This window comes from Phyllostomus hastatus, unplaced genomic scaffold (assembly GCF_019186645.2).
Source record: "Phyllostomus hastatus isolate PE091 unplaced genomic scaffold, TTU_PhHast_1.1 phas_scaffold_129, whole genome shotgun sequence".
In the NCBI taxonomy this organism is placed as follows: Eukaryota; Metazoa; Chordata; class Mammalia; order Chiroptera; family Phyllostomidae; genus Phyllostomus; species Phyllostomus hastatus.
In genome coordinates this window covers 5,556,103-5,576,826 of record NW_025334009.1, presented here as the reverse complement: position 1 = coordinate 5,576,826, position 20,724 = coordinate 5,556,103, and the positions used below count along the sequence as shown (strand labels likewise).

General features: G+C 51.8%; 1 protein-coding gene across 23 annotated transcripts in view; it reads right to left on the bottom strand.

Moving 5' to 3' along the window:
* Positions 1 to 20,724, bottom strand: part of MAP4 (microtubule associated protein 4) — a 129,906-nt gene that overhangs the window by 21,587 nt on the left and 87,595 nt on the right. For 12 of the 23 annotated variants that reach the window (XM_045856720.1, XM_045856718.1, XM_045856719.1 and 9 more), the window contains one exon: positions 16,380 to 19,724. The exons of the other annotated variants lie outside the window; for them this stretch is intronic. In XM_045856720.1, the coding sequence (XP_045712676.1) occupies positions 16,380 to 19,724 (3,345 nt within the window). The remainder of the gene's footprint in view (positions 1 to 16,379; positions 19,725 to 20,724) is intronic. 23 annotated transcript variants of the gene reach the window in all.

Here is a 20,724-nt window from a genome sequence, read left to right as displayed (position 1 = left end):
GCCCAGAGGAGGCGCTGGTGCTGTCGTCTGATAAGGGCTAGGGAAGGGGCCTCCCTGCCGGTGTGCAGGGATCACACCACGGTGCTGCCAGGGGGCCAGGCCTGTGCTGCTGCCGGACGTGGAATGAACACTTGGGAGGCCCGGAGGCCCCGGTGAACTCTGCGGACACTGTGTCTGCAGGGGGCCTGCACCCACTGCTGCTGCTGGGTATGAACAGAGCAATGCGTCTATTGCTGCATCTTTTACAGGGCTTTCCCTTTCCTGATCTTTTGGAAAGAAAGTGCAGAATTTTTTCTTTTTTAAAAAGGTTTTACTTATTTTTAGAGAGAGGAAGGGAAGGAGGGAGAGAAACATCTATGTGTGGTTGCCTCTTGAGCGCCCCCTACTGGGGACCTGACCAGCAACCCAGACACGTGCCCTGACTGGGAATGGAACCGGTGACCCTTTGGATTGCAGGTCAGCACTCAATCCACTGAACCACACCAGCCAGGGCAAGACTTTTTCTCTCTTCCTTTTTTCCCTTTTCTTCTTTTTTTCCCCTATGCTTGTTGGTGATTTCAGGTTGCAGGATGATTAAAAAGAAAACCAGGAAACTCACTGCACTGCCCTTCCTCGTGTCCTGAGGTCCTTACCTAGTCCACCCTCTCCTTCCCACCTTTCCGGGGCCTTGCGTGATTGTCTAGTGAATTATTTCAGAGCAGTTAGGTCTATTTACTTGAAAGGAACAGGAAAAACTAAATCAATGTCATCTTATCTTAGTAGGTGGTTTTCTAATGTAAAGAATTTTGTACTTTGTGATGTTTGAAATCATGTGTATTTTCAATCAACAACTGAATTTTGTTCAGTTTTAAAAATGGGAAGAAAGGGGAAATAAAACCTATCACATAGCCGGTAACTGCCTTTGTTCTACATACAGCGAGCTGGAAGAGTATCTCACCAAGTGTGTGACCCGCTGTCGCCAGCCTGGGCCAGCACGAGCATTTCCAGCAGGCGCAGGATTTCCACTCACCAGCAAGAGCTCTTCGAGAAGTCTCACTGCCTGGGACATACACGTGCACCGCCTCAACCTGCACACCTGAATGTCACCCGACGAAAACAGGTGATCTCTGCACAGGCAGAAAAGCTGCCTCCCTCCCAGACGGTGCTTCTTGCCACGACACACCAGCCAACTGCTAGAGACCAATACCCACACATCTTTACAATTTCAAAAAAAAAAAAAAAGTTTGAAACAGAACTTACTAACTGCTCCACAAAACCGTTCCCTTCTGTTGCACGTTCCCATTACTATGGGCTGGGAACCCATGGTGCAGCTCCCAGCATCACCTTCAACACGCGCCCCCCTCCCCTCACACCCCCCCCCTTAGACATCACCCACTGCTGTGGCACTTCCCCACCACGACCTTGGCATTTCACCGGTTGCCCCTACCTAAGTCTACGGTCAGAACAGGGCTTTTCCGCCCCCAATCTTATGACATCTCATCTGCTGAGAGCAGGCGAGTCTTGCTGACCGTCAGAGCAGCCACCACAATGGAGTCATGCTTCAGCATCTTAGGGGGTGCATTGGAAACTGGGGTTCCAAACAACTTCCCAGATTTTCTTCCTCCGTTTGTTCTCGCCACACTGCAGATGGCTCTGGCGTGCTTGCCCAGCCCACACCCACCGCCAGCTAAATGAATGAAGTGGGCAGGTCTGAACGGGAAGACTAGTTAGTAAGCCTGTGGTGGCTGGCACACAGCTGTCTGGACCAAACCGAGCCACTGAGATACACTTACTTGCTCTTTCTCTAAAAGAAAGAAAACCTCAGTCCAGCAACCACAAGTCCCTGAGATACACAGTCGCATAAAGCAGGGCAGAGTCCCAACCTGGTCAATCCAATGTCCTGTGCTGCCAGAGCCACAAAGAAAGCAAAGAAGTAAGAGACGGCAGAGAAAAACCAGTTTCCAGAAGGGGAGAGGACAAAGCACATAGTTACGGAGAAGCAAAAGGACCCGAGGGAGATACCGACGGCTGCAGGCTGGCTACGCCTCCTAAAACCGAAGTCTCCTGAAGCCTATCAGCAGACAACTTTTTATAAATTTGGGTTCCTCTGAGTATTTCCATCCTTTGCAATAAAATAATTTTTCTTTTTACATTTTAAAAATCCTCACTCAAAGACATATTTTCATTGCTTTTCAGAGAGAGAGAAAAGGAGAGAGAAAGAGAAATAAACATCAATGTGAGAAAGAAGCATCAACTGGGTGCTTCCCGTAGGTGCCCCAACCAGAGACCGTACGCTCCTGGACCAGGGATCACACATGCCCGGACCTGGGATCACAGGCGCCAGGACCGGGGGCGGAACCTGCAACCTAGGCATGTGCCCTGACCAAAAATGGAACCCGCAACCTCTTGGCAATGTGACGATGCTCCAACCAACTGAGCCACACTGGCCTGGGTGAAGTAATTCTTCAGAGAGCACGCCATGAGCACTCTCTTCAGAATTCCTCAGTGTTCTCCTAACGTGAGTCGTCTAGGCTTCACCCCGACTCCCGTCAGCCCCTCTGCCCGGAAGGCCTTCCTCAGAGCCGCCAGGCACCCCAGGTTCTCCGGGCTGCCCTCTCCTGCAAGTTTCCATGACTCACCACCATCCTCCCGCCAGCACCTCCACCCCAACTAGGTCATAAATCGCTTGAGGATACAGATCATCGCCGCTACCTAGACAGCGACTGGCATGTGGCAGGCACGCCAAATGAATGAATCCTTATACGGCTTTATCTCGATAGCATCTAGCAGAGTTAGCATTCAAACATTTATCAAGTTTCAGTGATCGGTGGGGTTTTGTCAGTCATTTAAAATTGCTTCCCATCAGTTTCAACTTCTGTGAGTGTGAACTAGGATGAACCTGTCCTGAAACAACAGAAGTCTTCATACGTTGCCACCTAGAAGGTATGTGGCACCGAACGGGGCACTTGGGGACCAATAAAAAGAGGACACCATGCTGCTCATGCAGAGCTTGCGGTTTCACCGCAAGCGGAATAAGCTACAGCGCAGGACACCCGTGCTCTTGCCATCTTGGAGCCCTACGGAACAATGGGGACGGAGGAAGCTTCTCTGCCCATCTCCGTTTAAAAAAAAAACAAAAAAAACCGAAACACAAAACCTGCCAGTCTTCAAAGATCCTGTTCTAACTGCCCCTCCCCTAGAAAATACCACATCTGATTTTAACAGGGAAAGAGTAAACATTTTTCACTAAAAACGTACTGAGAAATATTAGAGGAAACAGTCCCCAGGAAAAGAGGCCATTTTTTTACAAATCAAACCCGTGTTTTAAATCCTTACTGACAAGGCTGTGAACGACGGCCCTTTGTGCTCCAGCTGTCCCCGACCGCCCGCCCGCGGACAACAGGCCCAGCCACGGTCAGGACAATGGGGGTGGGGGTGGGGAGAGAAGGAAGGGCCGGAAGGAGGACACGGAGGGCAGCTGCAAAGCCCGCTGCGCTCCCTGGTTTATTAAGCCCAAGCCCCTCTTCTCTCTCCTTTCCCTTTCTCCCCACCAACCCTCCCAACCCGCACACTGCAAGAGAAAACTAGAAGCAAGATTGGGTCACGCATGAGGAACAGGAAAAGAATATTAAATAACCAGCATCAAAAGGCAGTTTTTCAGCTGGAACAAAAGTAAAATGTTCTCGAAAGCAAAACGGGGAACAGAGCTCACACCCAGACGGTGCTACTTAATGAGAGGAGGTCAGAGCTGATAAACCCATTGTGACTCTCCACAGTGACAGGTTTTCAGCAGGGAAACCGATCAGCTGCCACTGGATGCTACAGGCTCAGGAGCCATCTGATCCAAACCGACAGGGAGCTGAGGGCTGGGAGGGTGGGGGCGGGGTGACATGAGGTCACTGGAAGGGGCTCTACTTCCTGTGCCCACCGCCCTCCAACCCCGTTCCCCTCCCTCCCAGCCAGCCCACGCCCTCGGTCCGCACTAGCTGTCCTGCCGGCAGACGCTCAGGCTGACCCAGCCACGCTCCCTTCGTTCCCTTTCACGCCGTGCCCCCCCGGCAACCCCCCCCGATGCCCCCGAGTTAAGCTTCTCCCAGGCAGTCGCACGATCCAGCAGGGACAGGCCGCCTGATGTCCCTGCTGGTCCTCTTCACTGCGGTTCCCTCCGTGCTGCCTGCCTGTTCCCCATGGAGGCGAATTTAGAAACATACCATCACGTGGGGTCTCTCCGCACGGGAACGACGGAGAGCTCGGGGCTGCTGTGACCCCGATTCCCTCCTCCCCTGCCGGAGCCGCCTGTCCTGGCCGGTTCGCACCCCCCTGGCAGGCTTGGCAGCGTGAATCCGTGCCGGTTCCACTGACGTTTTCTCGTCCTCTCTCCGTGCCGCTGCTCACTTCAGGAATCTGCTCCAGCTTACACTGGAGGTACAGCCCAGCAGCTGCCGCTTCCTTCTTCCCAGAGCTGCCGTTCAAGTGGGTCAGTTCTTCTCTCTCCCTGGCCACCGGCTCCTCACAGACAGAAGGAGGGAGCTCTTCGGTGGACAGGATGGGCAGCTGCCCAGGGCTCAGGCTGTAGCCAGCCGCCTGTTCCTCCGCCACCGTCATGGAGCGCCTTACAGCGGGGGCCCCCAGCTTCCTGGGTGTAGGAATCGGCCCCGGGCTCCTGGGGAGAGGCAGCAGGCTGGGGGAAAGCTCTTCTCGGGCGGGGAGTTCAGGATACTTATCTGCAAGGTTGACAGCTGGGGGAACTGAGAGGTGGGAACATTCAGACAGGGCCCGACGCATGGCCTTTTTCTGCTGGGGTGCTGGGGTGCACAAGGCCCCCTCCCCTGCAGGACTCGCTTTTTCCAACTCCTCCTCGCGGTCTCGGACGTGAGAGCTGGCATCCGAGTGCTCCTGGGTGACCTCCACCATGGTGACCAGTGGAGTGGCCGTGGGTGAGCGCTCAGGAGCGGGGGCTGGGTGGGCCACAGCCACAGGTAGTGAGGACCCACATTCAAGCTGCCCGGGGTTATGGCTCCCCACCCCAGTCAGCCGGCAGCCAGGAGTGACGCCATTCTCCTTTCCTGGAGTTGCTGCCTGGGAGCCCTGACAGCCTGGAGCCGCTGGGTGAAAGTTGGGATTCCAGACGCTGGTTTCCTGCTCCTCGACAGGGAGGTCAGCGGCCCCGGGGAGACCCAGATCCGGCCGGCTCGTGGTCTCCGGGCCGCTCTGCCCTGCCACCATCCCCGGAACTGCGGAGGCTTTGTTGTCGCCTGGCCCCTCTCTGGGTCCCAGCGGGAGCCGGGCTGTCTTCTGGTGTACCAAGCTGCCCTCCGAGGGACGGCAGGAGTCTGAAATCACACACCTGCTCTCAAGGTGACCCGGGCCAGCCGGATGCTCCCTGCCCTGCACGTCGACACCCAGCTCTTTGTCCAGCTTCCCCTCAAAGAAGCAGAGCTTACTCGGCTCCAGGAAGCTGGCATGTTTCACAAGCCCGTCTTTCAGCTGCCCGTCCACGCTGACATGGAGCCCGATTTCACTCAGTTTGCCCTCCGTCCTCTGCCACTCGAATCCAGCTTGGCTGATTTCTTTCGGGGAGTCCATTCGGCACGCTGCAGGCTGGCCCTGACGGAGCTGGCTGTATGCGGCCGCGCGAGCCTGGCTGCCTGTCTGACAGCGACATCGTCTCCTCCACTGCTCTCTCCCTCGCGCGACTGGAGCTCTAACACCACCTACGACTGCACAGAGCTGGCGGTGACATCACACCACGTCCCCAGTATCCATGACAAAACCCACCTTTCCCCTTATGCTCCTTTCAACTCGCGCGGCGGGGCGCTAAATCAATTTACTAGTGTGAAAGGAAGGAGGAAAAAATGAATGAAAGGGAAAGACAAAGGAAGAAATCCGCTACTGTCTTTCTGCACATTCCAGTGCCCCTGGGACACTGAAAATGTAATTTTGTGTAAACTAACACTCAGTTTAGATCAGCAATTTACAACGCGGTGCGGTGCCAGGGTGGGTGTCGGGAATAGTGATCATCTGGCTTTCGCTGATACAGATGCACGTACCCACACACTCTCTCATCTGACACTATGCACACGCTTCCACGTTCACCCACTCCAAAAACTGCTTTAAAAATAAGCAAGATTCATTCGCCATTCCCTGCCATAACCTCAAAGAACAATGATTCCAGAAAATTGTTCAAAATTTCACTTAAAAATACCCCTAATGTAATGTGAAAATTGGAGGCATTCACTTCTCAGAGGAAGAGTGGGTTTGCTGTCATAGCAACTTACCAAATTCACTTGAAAACGGGTTTGAGCGGAGTCCCCAAAGCCCATCTGCAGCTAGCTCTGCATGGGGGAGTTTAACAAAGGGCTCATTTAAAGACTGAAGCGACCTCAGGGCTTTGGGGACAGGTGTCCAGTTAGAAGACAGAATGTGACGACCTATCCCTCGCATTTCCGCTCCTGCCCCTGCTCCCCCTTGGCTCCGTGGACGAGCCGGGTCTCTGCCTCCTGCACCAGCCTGCTCTTTCCGGCCCGCTGAGCGCTCAGTTGCCATGTGAACACACTGGGGCGCTTCATCTTCCTCTGACCTCTGGAACGCAGGGCCTCTGGCAGCCTGTGGCGGGGGGTGGTACCCGCCCACCACAGCCCACTGCCCCTTGTATTCACCACGATCCTTCGCTGCCCTGGCCTGTGAGCTGACAGACTGTACATTCAGGACTGAAGGATCCACAAAAGAAAATTCTTGGGGTGGTGGGGGGGTAGTTACATGTAAAACACAGACCAAAATCTACCTTGAACAAAGCTGATCTTTGTTGCCTTGCCTGCAAGGCACTATCTTGTACTAAAGTAAAAATTGTGAAATATTCTATCAAGAATATATAAGATGACCCACATCAAGACACGTCCTAATTAAAATGCCAAAGGCTAAAGGCAAAGAGAGAATCTTAAAAACAGCAAGACAAAAGCAGTTAGTTACCTATAAGGGAGCTCCCGCGTAAGACAGAGAGCTTCCCAAATAAGAAAAAGCTAAAGTCCTTGGCTGGTGTGGTGCAGTGGATTAAGTGCTGGCCTGCAAATATTTATTTCTTTAATTTAATCTTTATTTTGTTTTTCCATTACCATTTCAGAGGCAAAGTTTTAGAAAATACCCTAGAAATCAGGTACGCTTCAACAAACCCACCCACTCAACTAGTCACTCCCCGCAAACACACACACACACATACACACACACAATGCGCTGACACCTTCCCTCTCTGGTTAGCGGGGAAAACTAGTCTGGCTGGAGCCGGGAGACCAGGTTTAAGATCTCTGTGCCACTTCCCGGTTCTGACTCTGAGCGACTCGCGTAACTGCGCCTAGTCTCAGCTTCTGCATCCCTAGAACGGGGGGAGTCTAGTGCCTTCTCGTTGCACGTTTGCAACACAGTCCCATCTCAATAAAAAGGCCGAAACGCACTCTCAGGGAACCACCGATCTGCCACAATGTGCGGCTCACAGTGCGACTCTAACTCGGCTCCAGAGGCCAGCACACCCAGTAAGCCGCAGCCCTCCCCGTGCGAGGGCGCCGCCCGCCGGCAGCGGCACACCTGAGGCACACCTGAAGAGGACGGCCACCTGAGTGAGCTGCCACGTTCCGACGGGGCAGAGAAGAGCCTAGGCAAGGAACTGGCCAGCCAGTCTACCCAGACCCTCCCCACCAGTACCAAAATCCACAACAACAACAACAAAGCCCCCCTCAAAACCAAGGCAATAACTAGAAGTGCAAGTCCCTTTGCTTCCTTCAAATCGTACATATCGAGGATTCGCTCCGTAAAAAGCAAACGGTAAAATGCGAGCCAGCCACAAGCAGGAGCCAGGAGAATGAAGCTGGCTCGTCGCAAAGGGGCCCGTACTCGGGCCCAGAGTTCCAGTGTGGGTCAGAGATGCGGTCAGCCTGAGGGAGGGGATGATGCGGTCAGCATCTGGCCGCTGCGCCAAGCGGGGACTTCAGACTCATAGGGCTCAGGAGTTGGAGAAATGGAAGCGGCAATCCGGGGCGTCAATGCCAAGAAATGCAAGCCCAGACGGGAAGCCCGGACTAGAGGCGAGTGCCCAAGACACCATGTCGGCTCAGTGCCCAGGCAGGCGGCACGTAAGTAAGCCTGGTGTCACCAGGGGTCTGAAGACGGCAGGAGAACAACGTGTACTACGGGGACACCCACAGAACCCACCCCTTGCGTAGGTGCGAGGTTTCGCAGATGTAAAAAGCACTTCACAAGGCAGTCACCACATACACTGGACCCACTGCTGCGAGGTTACAAAAATTTAAATAACAAGAAAATGTCCTTCGGTGTGAAGTAGGTTTTCTGTCTCCTGTAGGGAATCTGACGTGAAATGGTAACGCCTAGGTCCCGGGACTGGGGAATTGGTGCGTCGGACTCTGACAAAGAAGGCGCACAGAACCGACCAACCACAACCACAAGAAACACCGCACAGACCCTAAGTTCACCGACAAATGAACAGACAAGATAACAGTGGCTGTCAAAATCGAGGAAATAAAGTCCCCTGCAAATAATGTGTCCCTTCCTCCACATCTTTTAGATCAAGGGTCATTCCAGGAAACCGCCACAGCAGGGACCCCGGAGCGTGCGCTGCGGTGCAGACCCACGGCGCTGGCGCTCTTCCGGCTCAGCCCGCTGCTCTCGCGGAAGAGCAAACGGGATCCAGGGAGGAAAAAACACAATGGCTTTGGCCAAGCTGAAGTGCTGGGTTAATGGAAAAGCCACAGAGAAGACCCTAGGCTTCCCACACTACTGGGCAAAAATTAATCGTGGCTACTGGATGCCTCTCCTTTGTAACGTTTAGTTTTTTTGCTCAGTAAAGTAGTATCTCAAGCTTTCCTTTGCCACTGTAACTTATCTTTCCGTGATCAATTCAAAACTCTCAAATTACTACCTAGCGTGCACACGTGTGTATAGATAGATGTGTGTGTGTGTGTGTGTGTGTGTGTTTGTGGGGGGGGCAAGAGCAAGTTTGAGATAAAGGAGAAGTAAAGCATTCAGCGTTTACCTTACACCTTAACCATGGTTTTGTTTTGTTGTAATTATGCAAAGAATCAGGAAGGTGGGAGTGACTTATTCCTCAGCAGTTTCCTATGACTCGGTTCCATTCTCCGAAGAATTTACATATATGCTAATGTACTTGTACAGTGCCTCAGCCGATGAGCTCCCTTCAGATTGCTTCTGAGTAAGCAGGTCCTTCTGCTTCACTTAGAGAAAGTGCGGATCTGTGGGGTGTTGAACACAATGTACCGATGATGTGTTAACGGAACTATGCCTGTGAAACCTATAGGGTTTTATTAACCAATGTCACCCCAATGAAGTCCATAAAATTCAAAAGAAAAGAGAGAGAGAGAAATAGTACAGATCCAGAGGCTTGTACAGAGGGGAGGGACAGACTGACTAATTAAAGTTCGATTAGACTGTTTCTGTGGCAACACATCCCAAGGAAGGGAGCACATGGAACAGGAGTGAATGAATGGGCCAGGCTCTCTCCGCGGAGCAGGCCCTCGCCTCTCCCCACCCCCTCCCCCGGGGGCACTTTCCTGGCCTTTTCCTCCTGAGCTCCAAGGCTCTTCTCTCGCCTCCGTGACTTGTTTCCCGGGCCCGTTTCTTCTACAGTTCACTTCTACCTCTGCGACTTTCTATATAAAATTTCTCTTTAGGAAGAGGAAAAAACAGAATGAGTGGGTCTGTTCCTCCCCAAATCAGGTGAGAGCTACCCAGATGGCAAACGACGGGGAAACCCCAGCAGAGACTGTGCAGTGGGATCTGATGGCCCTGCCAGCGCTCCGGTCCATTTCAGAGCCACAGACACAGCCTCACCCAGGAAGGTGCACACAGGCACACGGGAGGCGGCTGCAGCCAGGACCGCAAACCTCCCCAGCCCCTCCAGCTGGTGGATGAGGGACTCACATGAGTCTGACGGGGCTGCGCGTGTCCCCCTGAAAAGAAACGTGCTTATGAACCATAAGACTTAAATTCTGGACTCAGTTGCCACTGGAATTCCTTGCGTCTGGGTTTTCCTCCTACTCATTCACAACTCACTTCAGTGTCACCTCCTCTGTGAAGTCGCCTAGACCCTGACAAGAGAAAGATTCTAAAATGCTCTGAACTAAATGGCAGACGGAGCCGTTAACCAGTTAAAAGCTACGGACCAACACACACACTACCACTCACATTCCACGCGTGCTGGAACGAACGCTCAACCAACCTCCGGCTGTTAACTGGCCCGGTGCCACCGCATCCTGCGTGTGCACGCACTGTCAGGGCCGTTGCCTGGGACCAGTCCACAGTGGTGGACACGTCTTCCTCCAAGACCGTGCACTGTCACGGAACTACCCCCCGCACCTCTTCCCGCCCCCTTATCTATGGCCAAGGAGAATTTTTCAAAACAACTTAACCACCCTCTCCTCCAAAGCACAATACAGAAAAGCGCCTGTCAGCCCCACGACTGCGGACGTGTTGCCCGGCCCTGCTGCTGGTGGCCTGGACTTCAGGCCCCGGGGCCGGGTCCTTTCCTGGCTAGCGTCTGCCTCCATAAACCCCTTCCTCCAGAAGAGCTCTCCACCCTGGAAGTGCTTACCAACCCCACCCGCACGGTGATCCCTTCCTGCTTTTGAAACACTAGCCTTGCTCTGCCCTTTTCAGGGTTCGGAAACCACGCACAAGCTCGTTCCTGCGTCTTTCCTGGAAGCACCGGGAAGGCGGCAGTAAGACGGGTCCATCCCTGCCACGAGGGGTCTGGCACGGTGCGTGACACTCACTAAGCGGGCTCTCCCAAGGCTCTGCTCGTGGCGGGATGGAGGAATCCCTTGGGTGCTGACTCTGGGTGTGGGCCTGGTCGCTCCCCTCACTGAGCTCATCCAGGCAGGTGCTGACCTGAAAGGTCCCTCGGGCTAAGGATGTGTAAGCTACGTTCTGAGGAACAGGCCTGGATTCCCCGGCTCCTGGTCCTGCCCAAAGGTGGTTTCTCAGCCTCTTTCATCAGACCTTACAGGACGCGCCAGGCCCTCTGGGGCGCTGGCTCAGCCTGCAGGGCGGACCTCAGCAGATGCACCTGCGGAAGTTTCTGGTTTTGTCTTGCGTTGTGGGCTAGTCCTTGGTTTCGTTATGTTCCACAACTGGGTGCTCTGCGTTCTCTCTTATTAGTTACCAAGGCAACAAAGCCACGTTCCAGACTGATCAAATGTTCCCTACTATTATCACCTGGAAAACTGTCTGATAAGTTATCTTACAATGACAGTCAATAACTCTAGCGATTACAATGATGGATGACACTGTACTAATAACGGCAGAAGGTTGTGAAGTTGCTACCTAGTTACTTATCTGGAAGTAAATGGTGTTTGTGTTTATACATTCAAACATATATGCAAAACACTTCAAAACTATGTTCTAACTAGATTCCAGAAACATTTCTTAGAACAATAGAACCAAGTAAGTCATGATTCTCCCTGATTAACTTTAAAAAGTTGGGACACAAACAGAAAGAAAAAAATTAAAGCTAGGAACCCGATTTATGTGATCCTCGCCCAAGGTAATCAATCCACATACTGCTGGGACCTACAAAAATGGAAGCTGCACCACTGGCCCGGCCCGCGCCACAAATCTGAGACAAGTGACTTAAGGAAAACACCCTGTCATCAAGGAAGCCTAACACCCCCCGTCACCATCCTCCAGCTCAGCTTCTGCTAGCTCACCTTACCGCGGGAAGCAGGGACTCTGGCTCGCCTTCTAAGGAAGGAGATAAAAGTACCTTTTCAGTGCCCCACATCAGAAGCTGTTGGTCATTGGTTTCCGAATCCTCCAATGCTACTGTCGGCCAGAGGGTACAAGTGAGGGAGGAGGGAACATGAGAAGAACCTCTTTTTAAAGCAGAATAACCGGTATTTGCCGCACTTGTTTCAAAGAATATTTAGATGCTCTTACTGAAATAAGGTGAACAGGAGCACAGGATTGTTGGGGGTGAGAAAATGTAAGACAGTGCTGAGCATTAACAAGTTTCTTTTTAGTTGGGGGACATACAGAACTGGCAGTAAATGTCATTAATATACATACAGCCAGCAAGACGAAAGAAGCCAGAGAGTGAAGTTTACGTGGGAAGGAAGTGGTAAGGGAGGAACTTCACAAATGGCACTGCTGTTGGGAAAAGACATTACCAAATGGGCACTTCTCCAGTTGTAAAATAGTAGCAAGTTCTAAAATTATCAATCGTTTTTTCATCTGCTGTACATATTTTATTTACGTGCAAGGGCCTTGAAACTGTTAAGGTTTGGGCTTTATAAATCACTTCAAGTTTCACACCCAGAGAATTTCTCACTATAAACTCACATTCCCAGCTGCTGGAAGACAGTTGATGGGCTCAGGCAAACTACAGAAAAAGAAATGAAGCCAGACAAAAAGGAGACCAGGGTGTCACTACTGTACAAGGAAGGGCTTATCCACGGGGATCCATAACTGTCCCCCTCAGAGCACAGCGTGACAGGCGCACCGCCACTCTCGGGCCCCTCGGCTCCCAGGGAGCAAGAGCACACACCAGAGATCACCCCTAAACACTTCACAAAACACACAGACCCATGGGAAATCCTCTTCCGGCCCGCTGAGCTCAGAGTTTCCAAAGCATCTCAATCCTCCCTGCTCAGGGCAACGTGGATAATAAGGGAAGAAACCTTCCGCCGAAGTTTCCCCAACTTATTCGTGTTATTCAAGAATGACACGAATAAATAAGAGAGGAAACGTTAAGCAGGAAGAGCCTTTAGCAGAGTTTTCACTTTCTCTGCTTCCAAAGCAAAAGGTGATTCATTCATAATTCAGGCACTGTCACCAGGCACCACGTACACGCAGCGCTCTGTGCTGGGCATGGAGAAGACCACATGAATAAACCACACACGTCTCTGCCTGGAGGATAAGATGTTAGAGTCAAAGGGCCTAGATCCTAATCCCCCAGTAGCTTCTGATTCCCAGTTTATGTCCTCATGCTGTGTCTCCATTTCCCCAACTAGAAAAGTACCATGGTTCGTGCTTAGATATTAAATTAAAAAATAAAATTACTACCCTGGCTGGCGTAGCTCAGTGGATTGAGCGCGGTTTGCAAACCAAAGTGTCACAGGTTCGATTCCCAGTCAGGGCACATGCCTGGGTTGCAGGCCATGACCCCCAGCAACCCCATACTGATGTTTCTCTCTTTCTCCCTCCCTTCCCTCTCTAAAAAATAAAATAAACTATTTAAAAAAAAAGAAAAAAGAAAATTATAAAAAAATAAATAAAATTACTAATTGCCAACTTTCATCTTTTTCTCACTTGTAAATGGACAGTCCCTCATAATACTGTAGTGTGTGTGTGAGAGTGACTATTACCCATCTAGCTATAGACACCTAGGCATATAACCTTCAAGAAACAGATGGGGGTTGATATTATTTTTATTCATGCTACTAAAATCTTTACTGCCTGAACGCTGAAAACCGTGGCTAACGCCACCAGGCCACAGGGCAAATGACAACCACCGCTGCGAGAGCCGCTGGCACCCCGGGGGCAGGGCAGTCCGGGTGGATGGTGTGAGGAGAGGGACACAGATGAAGTTTAGCAAGGCCAGGTCTGGAACCGGCCTGGGCGCAACATCCGAGTCCGCATGAACCCGTGGTGTGTGGGTGTACGGGGTCGCCCTGCCCAGCCTCCCACCACAAATGCAGATACTCTCCAGCCCACCCGGTCCCCTGCCTCGGAGCCCCAGGCCTGCCCAAGCTCTGTTCCACGCATCCCCTGCCCCCCGGACGTCTTGGAATGAGCCCTTCAAGAAATACGCAGGATCTGTCTACAGAAAACATCGAAATACCAGTGAGGGACGAGGACACATAAACCTGAACATGTGATATTATCGAACATGCCATATTATTATGCTGGTGGATAGAAAACTCAACACAGAAGACATCACCTCTCCTTAGGGTCATCTATACATTTAATGTGATGTCAAAAACAGACTGACTGGATTTTCCCCCTTCAGAATTGTAAAACACAAAATCTAGGCCAGGAAGTAATTTTTCACCAATGGCATCAGCCCACGCACCTGAGAGAGAAAAGCCGCCCTGGTGGAGGAAGAGCGGGGGCACGGCGCTGACCGGCCCCCCACTCTGGCAGCGGGGAAGGGTTCCTCGGGCCCTGCGGGGGACCACGCGGCAACGCCGATCAAAACTGTGAACGCATATGCCTCAAACGGGAGTGCCCCCCACAGCCCTTTATTATACTCGCTCCATTACAGCATCCTGTACATACGAGTCTAGTTTATGCACCTTGTTTCTACATGAGGAAAATGGGAAAACACCCAGATGCCCATCCACAAAGAAGTGGTAAAAGACTTTAGGGTATATCCTCACAGTGACACACCATACAGCTATTTTTAAAAATGGTCTGTTGCCCTGTGCTGATTTGAAAAGAGCTCTCCAGTAAGTTTACAAAGCAAGGCACACAGCAGTATGTGTGGCGTGTCTCATTTATACGAAGTCAGAAACCGTCCGTGGCCTTGCTTCCTTCTGCAGTAAAGGGTCTGGAAGGATGTGTAAGAGGCTGTGAGACAGCACTGGCTGTCTGCGGGGAGGAAAACAGCACCTGCCTCGTTTCCTCCAGAATCGGAACAAATCCTCTTTCTACATTTCTTGGAAGATACTGAGCAAAAAGAGATGGCTACACTTCAGAAAGCTGACAAGTTGCCCTCGCATCACTGCTGAAACGAAAGAACCAATCCATAAACCGAAGCTACAGAAGTGGACAGGACACTGGAGATCTTAACGGAAGCTGGAATGCCCCCTACACCGGACTTCGTTTTCGGCCTTGGCAACAAGGTAGCTGATAGAAGGAACGTGAAAACAGAAAAGATGAAAGTACCGCATGCAAATAACAACCGTCAGCATTCTCCATCCACGCAGCGGCTGTTCCTCACTGAGTACGAACCCATGCACAGCACAGGCTGTACCCGAAGCAGCAAGTCCGCGCCGTGCAGCCCTGCCCCACGCCAGGCCCCGCCCACCCCCACAGCCGAGCCGGCTGCCGAGGCCAGCTGGCGTTATTGTTTTCTTTTGTTCTTAATTTCTGAGTTAGTAGACATACCATGCAAGTTGGGAAACAATGATTAAGAAGTAGTATTATTTAGCCCTGGCTGGCGTAGCTCAGTGGATTGAGTGCGGACTGGGAACCAAAGTGTCCCAGGTTCGATTCCCAGTCAGAGTACATGCCTGGGTTGCAGGCCATAACCCCCAGCAACCGCACATTGATGTTTCTCTCTCTCTCTATCTCCCTCCCTTCCCCTCTAAAAATAAACAAATAAAATCTTTAAAAAAAAAGAAGTAGTATTATTTGTATTATTTGTAGTATTATTTGTAGGCTGTGAAAAACCTCAAAGGCCAGGAACCATTTTTTAAAGGTTAGGCCCAGGAAAGGGATGATTATTGTTTAAGAAACAAAAAGGCTAACATTTCTAAATCTTTAAGGAATCGCCTTTCTTAATCTCCTTCTAACTACTCAATTGATTAGAGACCCAAAATGGCAAAATTACGAGGAGTCCCAGACGGGCAAGTTCCATAGACGTGCCCGTGCACATAAACGGTTTGGTGGACATAGACTGTGCCCCAAGCTCTAGCCCGCAGGCAACCACGGGCCAGCGGCCGTGAGCAACAACCTGGGTGGTGCGGCTTCATCACTGGGGGACACTTGCCATCACGAGAAACACAAGGAAGCCTGTGACTACCGGTGCTGGCCAGCATTTTCATTTAGTCTGAAAACTATGTCGATATTTACTGCCACCAGCACAAGATACATATACGGGGGTGGGCAAACGTAAGCTTCCAGTTAATACAATACAGTAATGTGACAATTAATAATAATGCAAGAATAAACTCTGTTTTGCATACTCACAACTGTAAACCTACTTCTCCCCACCCCTGTATAATACTAACAAATAAAATCCCCCCCACACACAGCTGGATGTGAATGCTTTCTCTCCCTTACACGGAATAGTGATTAAAATGTGGCTGTAGATTTTACACATACAAGGCACACTTTTTTTAAAAAAATTAAGGATAGGGGCTGGTGATAGGCCTTCTGCTCAACAATTCACTGTTTGAAATTCAGCCTCACCGAAGTCCCAGGTTCCCTGCTGGGCAGGAAGGCATGCAACCAGGTCACCAGCCTCCTCGAGCTGGACACACGACATGCCTTGGCTGCAGAAAACATGTCATTAGCAGTTACACGTTTTCCATGCCAACACATCGCCGACCAACAAAGATGATTAGAGCCTGGAGGGGACCAAAGCGTGAGCTCTCCGCCTCCCCGATGCGACTCAAAGCCACAAGCACACGCGCCGCCGCAAGGCAGGCTCCTACCGCCGGACTTGGCTGGCCTGGCCCTCTCTCGGTCCTGCGCCGCGGGCTTCGGCAGAGGCGGAGGAAGTCCCCGGGACTTGGTGGGCCTCATGTAGCCTTTCATGGGTTCCGCCGCTCTTTTTTCTGCCCTCTTCCCTTCCTCCAGGGCCTTTGGTTCAGGTTTCTCTGTCATTTGCTCAGGTGCCTCCAAGATCTTACCGTCGGGTCCTGGGAGCTGAAGACCCTTGGAAGCAGTCACTACCAAGTCATCTACCCCCTTCGAGGGGGTCGCGCCCGCTGGGCCCTCTGAGGACCCCGCCTGGAGTTGTGGTGCTGGCGAGGAAACAGCTTCTCCTTCTGGGGCTTTAGAGGCCAGGCTAACTCCTTCCAATTTATCCTTTTCACTTTTTGGAGGCGAAAGAGTCCTACCCACCTCCGTATCCAGACTAGCTGGGCCCCTAGACTCTCCGCCTTCAGCACGCTGGTCCTCACACACATGGGGCTTTTGTGGTTTACCTCCCAGTGCGCCCGGAACATCCGCTGAAGCAGAACCCGCCTCAGACTCTTTCTTTTTGCTTACTGGGTATGCTGGGAAATCACTCCTGTCTGCACACACCTCCAGGCCTCTGAGCTCACCTGGCAGGCTCTGGTCTTCTGCGGGCGCTCCAGAAGGGCGCTCCTTTGCTACTTCTGTGATTTTCTCTACGGCACGCTTAGCTGCACCGCTGGGCACGGACGCAGACTCTCCGGCCACAGGCCCTCCATCTGCCCCTGCTTTATTTTTCGTGGGGTCAGCAAGCTCACCTCTGCTCTTTACATGGTTATCTCCAGGACTCTTCACTGTTTCTGGGGCCGCTGTAAAAGCCAGGGCACCTCCCCCTGTGTTTGCAAAGGGCATAGCAGCAGAGGGAGCCTTGGATCTCCCTTGATCTGGGACTCCATCTTTGCTGCAACTATCTACCACTGATGATTTGGAAATCTGGGCCAGAGCTGTCTCTTGCCTACTTTCTGCCAAGGTGTCTGGGAAGGAATCAGCTTCCTTTACTAATTGAGGAGTGGGCGTAGGCAGCTTTTCACAGGCTGCCGAATCCAGAGCCTTTAGAGGGGTTGGCTGAATAGTCATCACCTCGGGTGGTGTTCTGGGGCAGGTAAATGCAATGTTTCTATTTTCATCCACATAGCCCATTCCTTCTACTCTGAGGTCCCCCATGGCTTCCATGGGAACATGTCTTTTTGTCGCATCTGCCTTATTCTCCAAAATGTGCTTCTCAGGAAAACTATTTTTAGCCTTTTTACTTTTTCCATCATTACTCCTCTTAGTGGGTCTGTCAGCCACCGCAGCATGCCCCACGGCTGCATCTGTCTTCCGTTCCCCCGGCAGCACTGAAGGAACAGGTCCTGCCCCCTGGGCTTGGTCTTGGCGGCTCCCGTCTGTCACCTTGGTGGCCGCTTCGCTAACAGCAGGATCCTTGACTGTGTCTGCCTTGTTCCCACCAGCAGCCCCAAGCTCAAAAGAATTAACCTCAACATTGCTACCCTTTCGGTCAGTCACCTCCACGGTGGGGGCCTTCGAAGTCTGTGAGCACAAGGGCTCGTGACTCAGGGGGAAAGCGAGCCCCAAATCCCTGTTTGGGTGGGGAGTGCCCCCAGCACCTCCGTCCTTCCCTGCGAAAGGCGGGCTGAGGACTCCCTCTTTGCTCTCCACCCCAGCAGGCTGTGTGGAGTAATTATTTTTAAACTTTTTGTTTTTGCCTTCACTGCTTCTTTTTTTAGGCTTTTCAGAACTCCAGGGAGCTGCCTCACGATCCACCCAAGGACACTTTCCTTCCTTGCCCTGGTTGCTGACACCCAGATCTATGTCCACGGCTGCTCTTTCTGTTGTGGCACCGGAAGTCTGAGTCACGCCTGACCCAGTTCCCAAAGGAATCAGTGCCTGCAGGGTGCTTGCCACACTAGGGCCAGCTGTCTCCTTAGGCTCCCGCACGACCCCTGCCTCGGGGAGATCAGCTGCGGTCCCCAGCTGCCTGGAAGAACCCAGCCCCAGCCCCGCACTCGGAGCCCCGGCAGTCACTCTTTCCGGTTTAGGGGCTGGCTCGCCCGGCCCCAGGACACCTGTGCCGTCCCCCGGGCTGTCTGGAAGGACCGGCAGCTCAGCTCTTGCTCTCGCCTTCCCGGAACTAGCTCTCACTTTCCCAGAACTTCCCTTTCCCTTCCTGCTTTTGCCATCACCTGCCGTTTTCTTAAATGGTTCACTCCCTGGCTCAGGAACCTGAACCTTGTCCTGTGGCTGCTCAGAAGCTAAGACGCTCATCTCTTGTCTTTGTTTGGGAAAAGCTCCCTTGCTCAGTTCTTGAACGTCTCTCGCTCCCTCAGAGAACTCTTTGTGCTCGTCGACCTGCAGCTTAGTCATCTCCCTCTCACCATTCCCTTCTTTCGGACTACTGTCTAATGGGTGACTGGCTGACAAAGTGGGTTTCACGTTGGGCAGTTCTCTGGCTGCTGTGGGTTTTAGAACTCTCCCCATAGCCTCTTGGTCCAAGACAGGGAAGCAACCCTCTTGGGGTCTGATCTCCAAAGGAATTTCTACTTTGGGTGCAGAAACTTCTGTCTGGGGCCCTTCCAGTTTCACAGAGCCTACTGTCTGGCCTCTATCCCTGGGAGCCTCCAGGTGGGGAGCAGTCTGTGATTTGCATGCACCTGGTGGCAGAGATTTCGTGTCCTGGCTCTGTGGCCCTGACTTGTGACCCTTGACTTCTGCCTCTACACTCAGCGGAGAATCTACTGTGGCTTTCGGGGGTTCTTTCAAAGGACACAAAGGAACACTGAGGCCTTCTGAGACAGGGTTCTCAGCTGCCGGTCTGGCTGTTCTGGAGTCAGTTTCACACCCCCTTTTCAGGGTCCCTCTGGGTGCCGGTCCACACTCTGCGCGCGCAGCGGTGGGCTGGCCGGGGACAACACCCGATTTCTGGGAGTCGGCTGCCCAGGGATGGCCTGTGGGCTCCTTTGCATTCTCGTCGTCCCAAGGCCCCCCAGCCCGGGCTGGAGAGTATCTCTTTTGCTTTGGTTTCTTCTTTTTCTTCTTCATCATCATTGCTGTGCTTTCTACATCCCAGGCCTCCCTGCCCAGATCCCTCTGGGGTTCAAGGAAGTCAACATGAAAAGGTCTCCTTGGGTTCCCAGGCTCGCCACAGGAAGAGGAGCCGGAGACCCAGCCTGACTCCAGCACAGAGCAGGGGCCCAGAGCCGGGTCGAGAGTCTTCCGCGAAGAGCCTCCCAGCAGCTCAGGAGGGCCCCTGGCGGGCCGGGGCCGGGCGGCCCTGCGCTCACCGGGCCTGCACACTGGTTTGGCTTGTGTGGGGAGGGTACCTGAAATACAGGGAGGTGGCCAAGATTCCACAAAGAAAACTTTTTGTTATTGTTTCTTTAAAAAAGTCCGTTTAGTGACTCAGTGTAAGTAGTCTATTTTCACCACCCAACATACTAATTCATTTAGAAAAAGCTTTTCTCTGAAACATTTCTCACCCTTAACTGGGATTAGCAAACATTTAACAAAGATCATCATCTCAAGTAAAGATTTTTTTTCAAACGTATTTACAAAATATTTAAAACTGAAGAAAAGAAACAGAGATTTTCTAACCACTATAATAAGCACTTACTGCCTACAAATCTCAACTGATACTTATTTACATGTCATTATTTTTACTAGGTACATGATTCTCAATTCTGCAATAAAATGGTAAGCTCCTGTCTGTTTTTGGTGACATTTATTTATTAATTGAATGAAATACGTATGATCTTGGACAGTTTATAATTCTACAAGTCTGTCACCAATATTATACTACTTAATTATCAAACTAACTAGATCAATTCTGGGAAACAGGCCAGAAGGGCCAGCTTATGCTACTACTTAAAAAAAAAAAAAAGAAGAAGAAAAGGAAAAGGAAAAAGATACTGAATCAGTCTTTTAGTCAGAGAAACATTCTCATCATTCCAGAACCAGAGCATCGCACTTTGAAAGACAATGTGTTAGATTTAAATGTTCTGTTCCTACATGTACTTCCCCAAAGACAGAGAAATACGTGTGATGCCAAGTAGGATAATGAACTCAAACACGGGGGACAAACACCCCCAGAAAAGTTTCAGGGAGTCAGCTGGTCCCGCCTCCTGTCTCCAAGTCAAGGCTGCGCGGACCCAGGATCCCGGAAAGAGTCCACGAAGAGCAGGCCTAGGATGGCGCTCACCAAGTCCGACCCAATGAGGCGACTTCGGGGACTATTTAAATACTTAAACAGCACCTTTTGTTTTTGCCGTTACTCCTCCAAAGTCCTCCAAATCCCACCCTTCCTTTAATGCCTCAGGTCAATTA